Below are 12969 nucleotides of genomic sequence, written 5' to 3'. Positions count from 1 at the left end.
CAGCGGCTACACCTCCAAGGAAAATCTCTCCCTTCCCCAGCAGCCATCTTTGCCAAAGTTCCTCGGGTGGCAGGGAGGCTTCATGAGCTCCTCCTTTATCCAAGCCAGAACTGCTGCCTAGCTTGATCTTGTGCAGGTCTTAGGCAGATATCCAAAGCTGCTGTGAGTTCCAGAGTACAATGGCTATCTGTGACACACACTAACATCCCCTCTACACACACTGTACTGGCTGAGTGGCACCAGTGGGTCGTAGGCACAGTAGACCACACCTTGCACTGGAAGATGAGCTAAGCAGTCTGTCACTTAAAGGGGGTATTTGGAAAAAAGGAGGCATCTAAGAGTCCCAAACCCAGTAAGAGGCATTGTCAGAGTGGCTGATACCCATTCTATCTGACATCTGTCTCAAAAAATAAAAGCCAGAGGCTTTATCAGTTACAGTTAGGGAGCATCAAGGCCCAAGAGCAGAATGAGAGGACATACCTGCAGGGCGGTGTACCATTTCCATATCTCATAGCTAACCTCTGTAAGCACCAGCCCTCAAATCTAATACAGCGACATCAACCACTGGACAAGCTATGCTAAACTTTTTAGAATTGATTTGGTTGATTTACTATGTATGTGTGGTATCTACGCACGTGCGTCTACAGAATCACCAACAGGAAGGCTGTTATTCTTCACCTTACCCCTTTCAGACAGACTCTCTCACTGTCTGGAGCTAGCGTAGCAGCCAGCCCAGCCGTCCTGACTCCTCAACAGTGGGGCTATAGGCACGTGTGGTCACACCTGGCTTTTTAGGTGGGCGCTCGAGATTTGACCTCAGGTCCTCAGGCTCCCACAGCAAGCGGGGCAAAGTCCCCAGCCTTGTGCTGAAATCTGTCGTGAGGTTCCCAAAAAGCCTCTTCTCAAGCATGCACAAGCTCTTTCTGATTACCAACATCCAGTGCTATTCTTCCAAGTTCACCACAGTAACGGGAGTGCAACTGAGTGTCGGATCAACAGTATAGGAGATTTCCAAACCTGACGTGAGCATTTCCACAGGCTGATTTCAGTTCTACGCTTTTTAAATACACCCTTCACGGGGTCAGCAACCCTAAAACTACTTCACTCTGCTGTGGCATACACCTATAATCCTAGCACTTGGGAGGCTGAGGCAGGAGGATCGTGAACTTGAGACCAGCCTAGGATACATAATAAGACCATGTCTTTTAAAAATTCAGTGTTATAGGGGGAAATATGGGTGGAGATACACGAGACCCTGCTTCCAAAAACAAACAAACAAATAAACAAACAAAACCAAACCGGGGAGACGGTTATAGATTAAATAGTCAAATGAGGCATACACAAATGCAACGAATGGGTGCTTCTTAATCTCTTAATCCTAAATCAGAAGCAGTGTCAATATTAACTATTAAAAAAAAAAAATCCTGGGGCTGGGGATTTAGCTCAGTGGTAGAGCGCTTACCTAGGAAGCGCAAGGCCCTGGGTTCGGTCCCCAGCTCCGAAAAAAAGAACCAAAAAAAAAAAAAAAAAGATTCAGATTAGGAAATTTGGGCCGGCTCAAGAATCTGGTCTTCAATACCAGAGACCCATCCTTTCTTTACACACACACACACACACACACACACACACACACACTCTCTCTCTCTCTCATTTATATATATATATCTTTATATACTGTTATCTATAATGTACAATTAATACATATATGTGTGTATGTGTGTGTGTATGTATGTATGTATGTATGTATGTACATATCCTCTTGGAATCGCTCATCGGCCATAGCAGCCTCAGCCTGCAGGGAGTAACCTTCAGAAAGGTTTCAACTCTGTCAGTCTATCAACAACTGCCCAGGTCTGCTCTCCTAGGAGAAAGGAGATGCCTTGCAGGGCCAACAACCAGGCAAGTACCTGGGGTAAAGAGCCCTCTAACAAAACTCAAAGAACTTTATTTTGGTTTTGAGGACAAAAAGGCAAAGGCTCAGATGAACACTTTAAAATCCTGAGGAAACCACACTGATCACTACTAGTTAGGTTTTTTTCCCCTTTGACTGTGTGCTCTACGATAAGCATGCTCTTTGAGGGTGTCCTGGGAGCTGGCTGTTAGCCAAGATGCTGGAGGATATTTAAGGGTGCAGCACAGCATTGAGCTGGGTCCTCCTAAAGCCCTGAGCACTTCCTGCACGAGGAGGTTCCTCTGGCTTTGGAGTTGTTTCGAGGTTGAGTTCTTTCTGGTACTTACTTCCTGGGTCTTCATCTGGGGAGGCCATTCCTTTTCCTCGGTGTTTAGGAAATGGGGGGAGCCATGGAGAGGGTAGCCTGTAGCCAGGTGCTGAAGTTTGGGAATCAACATTTTAAAGTAATACTTTCTGAGCACAGACAAGAATGAAAGGGAGACCACGGAGTAGAAAGAAGTACATTTTTATTGGCTCCTGGGAAAGACTTAGCCAGATAGCTTAGCTTGTGGCTTGCCAACACCTACCTTCCGCACCTGGAATAAAAGGTTGAGTCTGGAAGACCTGGTGGCCATTTTAGGGTGGAGTGGAGGGGGATGGGGGACCAGACTACACAGCTAAAGTAACAGCACCAGAAGAAATAAAAAGATGAAATCCTCAAGTCTCTCTGGAGATGCTAACCTGCCCTTGATGCTACCTCCGCTGCCTTCAGACTACTACATTTGAAAATGGCATGGGAAGGAAGGAGGACGACTCAGGGCCTCCGGGATCCACCATAACCAGTCCTCTCAGCCCAGGTCATCAGCCTGGTAGGGAGAGAGTTAAAAGACAGCCCTTAAAAGAAAACTCATACCCCATTAAGCTCAGGTTTGGAGAGCAGGGAGCAGTTAGGAAGCCAAAGGAAACTAATTCTGGAGGCTCTCCAAGCTGCCAATCACACGCAGATTTCTAACAGTCACAGCCTTGTTGGAGTTGGTTGTTTTTCCACAGACTGCACAATGGGGTCTGGTTATTCATTGAAAAAGTCTGCCAGTGGGCCCCGCCCTCCATTCACAACCAATTTGGAATGCTCCATTCAGGCAAGAGGGGGAGTCAGTCTGCAGCCCAGCTAACTGGGACAGACCTACTACTAGTGCCCGGGGCTCAGCTGTGGCCCTGGAGAAGCTTGCTTGCCCAGTATGCAGTATTTATGTAAGAAATTCAGACGCAGTAGGGGGCGCTGGCTAGGTCTGCACCCTTCCCTGGATCCAAATGGCTAGGATTATTGTTGCAATCTGCAAGGTTGGGCAAATCTCTGAGAGAAGAGGCGCAGGGGAGTGCCCTCAGGCACAAGAGCAAAGAAATAAACAGTCTACTGAACTGCCGGTTAGAAACACTGTAGCTTCCTAGGGAGAATCCCTGTGTCTACTGCCCTGGAAAACTGGTTTAGATTAAGGGGCAGCTCTATCTGTGTCTGAGAGCTGGCCTTACCAAGACTTCTTTCCCCCTTTAGCCAACACTGAGAGCCCATGGCTTCTTCCCCAGGGCAGGCTTGGGAGACACTAGGAATTTCAACAATTTCTTGGCTTCTGAGTGCCCCTGAAGCTTTTAGCGTACCCTCCTGGATGTCCAGGCAGCGAAAGGGAAGAATGTGCAGATCTGGACTGGAAAGATAAAATCTCTCCAGACTTCACAGGGTACAAGGCTTAAAAACTGGTTTGGTGTCTTAGCCCCCCCTCAACCCCCCAACACTCAGCAGTTACCCCGAGGGTGAGTGGATGGAACCTGTCTGACAACCAAACTTGATTTCAGGGAAACGAACGGTTCTTCAGGAAATTCGAATAAGATAATTTTGATCTTGTAGACTGTTTTCTTCGGAGCACATGTATTTTCAAACGTCTTATGTTTACTGCTTTTCACTGCCTGTCCCAACTTCTCTTGAGATCTTTCTGGATATCAAATTTACAAACCACGCCTGGCCTGTATGGGAGGAGTCTGACTCCTGGTCTAGATCTTTGCCTAGCTAGAGATTCTCTCCCCTGTGCAGCAATCAATCCTCTAACATCCTCTTTCTAAGCAGGAAGAGCAACCGTTATTTTGGTGGGTAGGGCCTTTGGGGGGGGGGGTGTTTTCTCCAGGTAAAGCCACTCTCACGTTATGTACCTGATTCCTAATGGACTTAGAGTTATGGCGTGCGAGCACACACACAGGCTGTGCCCACACCAAGGGCTCTAGCATTTGCCATTCTCTTGAAAGAAGCCTGGAGAAGGGACAACGTAGGAACTGACGACCAAAGCCTCTGTTAAATGAGCTTGATTGAGGGTTCGCAAAATGAATTTTTTAAAAAGCAACCTAATCCGGTAATGGTCTCAGCGAGCCTGGCACCCATCCAAGAACCAGGAGCCGCAACATGACGAGACTCAGAGCTCCCTGGATTCCAAATGGAGAAGCAGCGAGTGCCAGGGCACAGATGGGGCCCATGCTGCTCAAGGGCAGCCCATGCCCAAGAGGGGGACGTCAGCCGGAGGCTGCTTCTCCACTGCCGTCAAAACTCAAGCAATGCAAGAGGAACGGTCTCTCACACACCCAAACCCACCTCACCCTGAGGGATGCTCTTTACTCAGGCCTGTGACGCAGTAATGACGGTCTGAGCCAGGAGCAGCAGTGAGCTCGAGACCTACCTCTCTCGGCTTTTATAGTCCCTGCACCTTCATCTTGTAAAGCAGAAGGATGCTGGGCAACGGGGGCTAAATGCTGACTTGATGGATGCCAGGATTTCAGTTACTCCTGGCACCTACAGGGCTGACCGGCCTGTCAGGCAGATTAATCCCCCCCTTCACCAAATACAAAGAACCACAAAGGCTTCCGGGCTCTACTGGACACAGAAGAGTAAGAGAAAAACCATTGTTTTAAATACCATATGGTTAGATCAATGGTCTTAGGTCACTAACAGTTCTCCTGATGCTAGGAACGACCGCCGAGCTTTTAGGGCCCTGTTGGCAGCAAGGGCTGGCTGGTAAATTCTCTGAGAGTCACCTACACCTGGCGGGCCTGGGGGTCAGTCATCATTCCTCCGTGTTTTATGCTTTCCCTTACACTTCTCCATCAGCTTTCTCGCCCCCTCCCGCTCCCCGCTTCAGTACCCCGGCCTCCTAAGAAACAGTCTTGACTCTGCCAGGCGGCCTCTTCCTAGGACACCCACACTTCCTTTCTTCTCCTCTAAGAACACATACAGGACGCCTTCCTTTTAGCTCCGAGTGGCCTCAGCCACAGCAAGAGCTGCCACCAGCACCCCCTCCCAACAGGCTGTGGCTTGACCACAGTGGTAAGGGCCCCAGGTCACTGTCCTATCTGTGGCTGAGGACCCAGGGCTAACATAAATGTTAACCCTAGTGCCCAGTCTTCCATGGCACCGCACTCAGGAAAAGCTGATTTTTAACAGTTAATTAGCTGGTCCTCAGAGAAATTACTCTACTTCCAAAGTCATACCCCTCCCCCACTTTTTTAATTCAAGGGGAAAATGGGGTCATCTGAATTTTAATACAAAGTTTGTGAATTCGGTGCAGAGCTATGACTCTACAATGTGATTTAACACTCCCTTTCCTTAGCATAAACTATTTCGGTTACTCGAGATGCTGGTACTTACTACAAGGCCACCATGGAAACAAATGAGATGTTAAAATAAAATTAAAAAAAAAAAATCAGACTTGAAACAAAACCTTCATTAAAAAAAAAAAAAATAAGGAAGTACCCAGGAAGTCAGCTCAGAGAAACGACAGCTTCCTCATCTCCACGGCACAGTACCAGAGTACTTACTCTCGGACATCAGTCCTATCTGTGGGTTTGACTGAATTCTGTGAAAATACATAGGAAACGGGTGGAGATAGATGTCTACAGAGACTGCAGAGCTCATGGGGTGCATAACATGTGGTCTGTGATATACTATTTTACACACACACACACACCCACACACACACACACCGTTTTACACCTTTCCATATACTAAAGCACACTTAAAGAACTAAATGGAAAACCTTTACATGCGCATCTATGCAGGCGCCTTCTGCATGTGGGCAGAATGGCCAGTGGCTTCCCCAGCCCTTCCCTGAAACCCACCTCCTCGACCTCAAACTAAACAGGACAACAGCCTTTTCCTGAAGGACTTGATCATTATTGAAAAAACCTTTACTGTTTGTCTCACTGAATTCTTCCATTTTCACCCAAACTATACGTCGGTATTTTCAAACTATCCCTTCTAGGGATTCCTGGCTCAATCTTGGATCTTCAAGTCACATCCTATGAACAATGGATTATTGTGGGGCAGGGGACACTGACAGAGCTCCTAGGCTCTAGAGCTGCAGTTCTCAACCTGGGGATCACAACCCCTTTGGGGGGGGGGTCACAAACCACATAGCCTGCATATCAGATATTACATCACAATTCAAGACAGTAGAAAAATTATAGTTACGAAGTAGCAACAAAGTGATTTTATGGAGTGTGTGGGGGTCTCCCTATCACGAGGGAGGAACTGAGTGCAAGAGGATGCACTTTAATTTTTAAAATTTCCAACAAGGAGCTAGCAAGATGGCTCAGAGGATAGAAGTGCGTGTCGCCAAGCCTGATGACACACACAGGATGCAAGGAAAGAACCAACCCCCACAAACTATCCTCTAACCACCATAAGAAAGCTTGCCACACGGGCGCCACACACGCACACGCTGAGCAAACAAATAAATAAAATATAAGGCAAGGCATCCATTACTGAGTGTGTACTCATGAGACAGGTAAATTCGACATGGCTAGAGGCAAGCTGGGCGGTTCTGTAAACTTACAACGGATCTATTTTAAATCACATTTACAGGCAAATGTCTATAGGCATGTTATCCAAGTCTGGAAGCGTTAATATAAACTCCACCCCCCAACATGGCTTTCCCAGAAGATAGCCGGGAGGGCTGGTCCTCCACACAAGAACATGGAGAAGTGCTCACAGGGAAGTGAGGTGTGTGGACTGACACCTGTGGGCTCTACCAGCTCCTTCCAGGATTCCTGTAGTAGTCAGAACCTCAATTATAACCAAACACAACAGCCTGAGTGAAAAGCTCCAGGCTAGCCAGGCCATCCTGGGGTCTCCTGCCTCAAGCCTAGAGACTATCTGACCCTACCCTTCCCAAACTCTACCTCAAGAAGAGTCAGGGGAGAGAATTACTGAAGAGGCCTTTTAAGGCTCCTCAACCATCCATTTTATCCTTAAAATAAGACAAGTTCAACCTTAAGCAGTCACAACAAAAAGCAAAACAAAAGTAAAAAAAACAAAAAAGCAACTAAATAAAACAAACAAACCTATCATATTTAGTAGGCAGGAGAGGTCCCAAAGCACCTGCACTTAAGGTACGGTATTTTAATCTCAGAACCTAGCACCTTCTAACTACTGAGCAGGACTTCTTTCTAGAGCACCAAGACACATGTATTGATTTCTTTGCGCTCGCCTAGCCCCGCAGATAGGAATCTCTGCAGATGGAAACTCTGCTCCCTGACGTCCCCCTCCTTGAAGAACGGGCAAAGCGTGCAATCAATCTAAGCCCAGCTGTCTCACCTCCCCTTTTAACTCTTGTGGGCCAGAGAAACAAACAGTGTAATAAAAGCATTTCAAAGAACCTCTGCCTTGAAAGCCACCTCCCAGGCAGGCTGCTCTGGTAAGAGCCGAAAAAGCAGAGCCAAACTGCCAAGACGAGGGGAACAAGTGTGAGTTCAGATTCCGACATCATCCAAACACACCCCCACCCCACCCCCACCCCACCCGGACCACACGGGTTATCGATATTCAGCCTCTCAAAGGCCAGCCAATCACTTCAAAGCAATGAAAGAGCCGTAACAAGCATTTCCCTTTGCACAGACAATCTCCACAGCATGTTAAGGTAGCCATTCATCCATGGTTGCAGCCTTTTCCGTTCTTTTTTTTTTTTTTCTCCAAGTTTCAATGCTTCACTCTGCCTTGAACTCGAGGGCTGTCATTACAGAACCTCTGTTCCTTCAGCTAATAGATTTAGAATACCCCACTTTTAAACAGACCCAGATACTCCCTCTCTCCCCGTGACATTTTTCTGCACACAGACACCCCCCAGAGAGCTGAGAAGGATCCGTCGGTGCAAAATGAGAAATGAAACCCCAGCCTGGCTCAGGTGCCTGCTATTATAAACTATGACTAAGAGACATGAATTTCTCTATGATGCAACTCTCAAGAGAGGCAGCGTTCTCCAGACCGCTCTTAAACCTGCTCATTCGCCAGTGACTAATGCTCTCTAGAGCAGCTCTGTGCTGCTCCAATTTCATCAGCCAGCTTTGTCCTTGGTAGCTGTGCCTGGTCCATAAAGCCCCCGAATGTGGTAAGGACAGCCCAGAAAGAGGAGGGCAAGCAGGACAAAGCTAACTACGCCCTGCCAGCCTCCCAAGCAGTTTGTGAGACTCCTCACTGCAATTATCTTAAGGAACGGGCACCCAATGACAATTCAGAAAAAGGCTTTACTCAACAGCAAGGGTCCAACCACCACACGAGAAACAAGAGAAAAATCAAGTCATTCTAGGCCCGCCCTTTACTAGCTTAGAAGAAAGAAAACCAACATGTTAGGTGGGGCCACAACCAACAGGAATTCTCCAGGAAATGCCGTGCTGTACCGTTCAAAGGAAAAAAAAATGTCAGATTCATCACTGGCTTTGCCTTACTTTATAAATAACCCTTCTTCTGCAGTGCTAGTGGGCTGAGCTTGGAACATCCACTGTCCATGCTAGGCAGGTTCTACACCACTGAGCTGTATCCTGAGCCCAAAGACTTCATTTAAAAACAAAACAAAAAAAAGGATTTGAAAACAAATGTTGATTTGTAGGCACTGGGAGCTAGCTGGAATGATGGCTCAGGGGTGGAGAGAACTTGCTTCTCTGGTTCCAGAGGACCTGAGTCTGGTTCACAGCACCCACAAAAGGCCACTCATCATCACCTGTAACTCTAGTTCCTGGGGACCTGCGCCCTCTTCTGGGCTCTGTAAGAACCTACAACCCACACAGTAGTGAGTGAGTGAGTGAGAGAGAGAGAGAGAGAGAGAGAGAGTGTGTGTGTGTGTGTGTGTGTGTGTCCCACCCGACAAATCTAAAACAAGCAGTTATTTGACACAGACTCTAAGCTAGTATCCTAACTTAAAATCTGGAGTTCAAGCTGTTAAGGTAAATACAAGCTTTACTGAAATTACGTTGAGTCCCGCATTCAACAGAGCCAGAAACTCTTATCAATAAAAACATGAGACACGTCTTCAGGACTAACCCTGAATTATTAAAATGCATGCACATCACTGTCCAAGTCTTCTGGCTATCGCTGAAGAATGAACACACTGCGGATGGAAATAATCCAAGACCAAACAATTTCAGAACAAATGTGTCACCAACACAGAGGTACTTACAGTTATCAGACTGAAAATCTGGGACAAACTGCTCATCGTCGGGAACTTGAGCTGGAAAGAGAGTTCTGTTTTAGATCTCTGCCTTTTGCTAAGGTACAGTAAAATGTTTTACACAGGAAAACGGGACAGTCAGGAAACTTGCCTTCAGCTAACCAAGCTTCTTGAAGTTGGCTGAGATCCTGAAACAACTCTGTAAACAAACAAACAAACAAACAAAAAGACTCAAAATGGGGCCATCTCTTGTGCTTCTCCAGCAGTCTGCACATCAGTGATCTGTGTGATCTGAGGAAGCCACAGCGCACGGGGAAAGCGCCAGCCACTACCTTCAGAATCGTGAGCCAGATCTGTGTCCACAAACTTCCTCTTTCTGTCAATCACAGGTCGCCCTCGACAGTCCTCTGACCGAGATTTCTGAAAGAGGCCAGAAAAACGGAGATTCGAATGCAGGAAAGAGGCGCAGAGAAGGTTCACCCGCTTCTCCAGGTCGGAAGACCCACACCACAGGGGTCAAGGACAAAACAACAGGGAAGCCAACTCACCCCTGGGACCATAAAAGGGACTTGCTGATCACAAAAGCCATCCATGGTGCTTCCAAAGTCTCTGATGTCACTTTGAAAGGCTTCAGCATGGAGTAGTTCCTTGGGGGTGGTAAAGAGATCCTCCTGTAACACGGATTTGGGAGATTTAAACTGTGGTGGGGGTGGGCTGGAGTCATTTTATACAATTTTTCCTTTTTGTCTGTGTAGCCTCCTCACCTCTGAGGTCTCTAAGCAACCTCTCTCTCTCTCTCTCTCTCTCTCTCTCTCTCTCTCTCTCTCACACACACACACACACACACACAAACACTTACTTTAATATTGCCTGCCTGTCTACCACAAAAGCCAAAACCAACCAACCAAATCCCTCAACTTACTTGCACTGAAAAGTGACTTTCCAAGACATCTGTTGCAGGGTTGTTGTTTTTTTGTTTGTTTATTTTGTTTTGATGTTTTTTTAAGGTAAGTTTTTAATTAAGATTTGCCACTTTATGTGACAAGAACTAGAGAAATTGGGTGTTACACATTCCAAACTATTGGCAATTAAGACACTAATATGCATGGTGTTTCTCAAAGCATTTTGTAGGTCTTTCTGGAGGTGTACAGTAAAAATACTAAGTACAGTTCCAGGAACAAATTGACCAAACGTATACTTTCTTCACAAACACAAGTCTTTATTTTTAAACCCAAACCGTCTATCCAAACAGGTGTGTATACCTGAAATGACATAGCATCTCCATGGTAACCTACAAAGATTAGCTGCCGTCTAGTCAACTTCTAAAATAAAACATCTATAAAAACGAGATAAAGGAAACTCAATCCCACTTGCACATATTTAAATATCTTTACCAAAAGGCAAAAGGGGTTGGGGGTGTGGGGGAGACAAAACAGCAAACACCATAAAAACCTTTCAGTGTAAAAATAACCATGGAAAGAAAACTCTGTTCTATCAATGACTTCAAATCTTCAACAAAAACAGTCAAGCACTGGCAGGAGCTGGGCTTGGAAGAGAGTTATTAAATCAAGAGGGAAGACACTTTTCTAATGTGGGAGGAATTAGCTAGAAGGTTAGGAGTCACCTTTCTAAACACTTTATTTTCCAACTAAAAACTTAGGTCAAAATAATGGGGGCATAACAAGAATCCATTCGCCTCAGTCCTAAACAATAGAAAGGCCTAACTGGCATTTTCTTTTAAGTAGTACACAAACTAGGGAACCTTTTTCACGGGAGCCATTTCCATCTGACTTGTTTTTCACGCAGTGAGCACCATATCAAATTTTCATAAGTGAGCAGGATACAAGAAAACCCTTCACAGCCAGCACTTGGCCCAAGTAATCAGATATTTTCAAAGTCAAAGGAAAGAGAGTTCACAACTTCCTAGAAAAACACTCCTGCCAGCTTGCCTTCCACACAGTGCAAACATCGTTCAGAATGAGGCCTCTCTTCAATGTCACCAGCCAGTACCCAAATCTGAGAAACCTTGGTAGACAGTGAAGAAGCATGAAAGAATTCTGTATTGTATTTTTTAAAAAATCTGCCTAAGCTGTGGCCTCAGAAATTCTTAAATGTCTGTTGTGGGTTAAGAGAACAACGTGTAGGAAACCAGAGGGTAAAATATTTTTAGAATCTCATGATGCGCAAAAAATATCCTTTGAAAAAATTGGTTAAAAGAAACTGCCCTGAGAGATTCCAAAAGCAGCATCGAGGATCTTCTAAGCAGCTCTTAGAGTTCAAGAGCTGGAAACAACGTGTTCAAAGTATCTTTTAAAAGCCTGCAGGGGAGGCTTCGATTCATCCTGGAGTTTAAACCACTTCCTTTGTGTCGTCGTAGTCGCTCCCCCCAGCCCCCAAATCCCGGGTGCCCCCAGGAAAACTTTAACTGGGCGCAGCGACCGAATCGAGGCCCCTCCCCGTGGCGCGCAGCGAGCATGGTTTTATGAATGGGAGAACGAGCCGCGGCCGCCACCGCAGGTAGAGGCTGTAACTGGATCCCTCGCGTCGGGCCCCATTCACAAAACAAGACACACTTCCACCCAATTCCCAGCCTTTCCATTCACGAAAACTCCTTCAGCTGCGCCCCCGCCCCCACTCCCAACGCACGCCTAGCCTCCGACGCAGGCCCCTCACCCCAGCGTTTTAGGAAGCTCAATGCTTCATTCACAAAAAAGGGAGGAAAAAAAAAAAGCCTCAGAGCTCAGCGACCAAGAAAGAAACCTGCTTCATTCATAAAGTCACCCACATTCAGAAAACGAGGTGCAGCGCTGGGCGATACCAGCCGCCTCTAATTTACTCCCGATCCCACACGCCTCCTCCCCTCATCACCCCCTACTCAATCACTACCCCTTTTGCGAGGCAGACCCCGAATCATGCACGAGGCTCCAGCATCACTCTGGGCCGGTTCCGCACCGGTTCTCTCCTCCCCAGGCCGTGGCTCATGCGGCCCCAACACCCTCAAGCCCTCAGAGAAGGGAGTGGGGGGCTGCGGGCCCGCTGCCCAGACTCCAACTTGCCAGGCCTGCAGAAGTTCAAGCAGACCCTGCACCCGCAGCCTGCACATGTCGGTGTCATTTAACTCTCGGGGTCCTGAAGCAGCACCCCAGAAACTGCCGCCCGCCCCTCTCCCACATAAGAGTCGCGGAGCGTTTTTTCTCGCGAGCCTCCCAGGGCCCTCGGGGGCCCACAACTCCGCGCCCCGCACCCCATTCTTGCACCCCGCTTCGGCAGCCTGCGCCCCGCACCCTGCACCGCTCCAGCACCCCGGGTGCCTCCTCCGCGACGTGCGGAAACCCGTTCTCCGCTCGCTCCGGAACCGCTAGCCGCCCCCGCCCGAAGCCTCCCAGGAACCGAACCGAACCGGGCCTCGGGGGGAGGGGGCGGCTAGCTCCGGGAGTCATCCCAAGCACGCCCAACTGAGGACCCAGAACCAGCCCGCACCTGAGCGGCCACTTCGTGCGCCCGCCTGCGCGCCTCGGTGGCGGGCTGGGCCGCAGCGATCGGGGCTGAGGACCGCTCCGCGCGCCGGCCTCCGGACTCTGCGCCGCCCTGCAACCCGCT

General features: G+C 47.8%; 1 protein-coding gene across 1 annotated transcript in view; it reads right to left on the bottom strand.

Annotated features, from left to right (window-relative positions):
* Positions 1 to 12909, bottom strand: part of Etv5 (ETS variant transcription factor 5) — a 50499-nt gene extending 37590 nt beyond the window's left edge. The window contains 5 exon segments of the mRNA NM_001107082.1: positions 9379 to 9429; positions 9521 to 9568; positions 9702 to 9789; positions 9918 to 10040; positions 12850 to 12909. Of these exon segments, the coding sequence (NP_001100552.1) occupies positions 9379 to 9429; positions 9521 to 9568; positions 9702 to 9789; positions 9918 to 9962 (232 nt within the window). The 5' untranslated portion in view covers positions 9963 to 10040; positions 12850 to 12909.
* Between the last annotated feature and the right edge of the window lie 60 nt (positions 12910 to 12969).

This window comes from Rattus norvegicus, chromosome 11, assembly GCF_021556685.1.
Source record: "Rattus norvegicus strain SHRSP/BbbUtx chromosome 11, alternate assembly SHRSP_T2T, whole genome shotgun sequence".
In the NCBI taxonomy this organism is placed as follows: Eukaryota; Metazoa; Chordata; class Mammalia; order Rodentia; family Muridae; genus Rattus; species Rattus norvegicus.
Note: the sequence above shows the minus strand (reverse complement) of the source record. Positions and strands in the feature narration are given on the sequence as shown.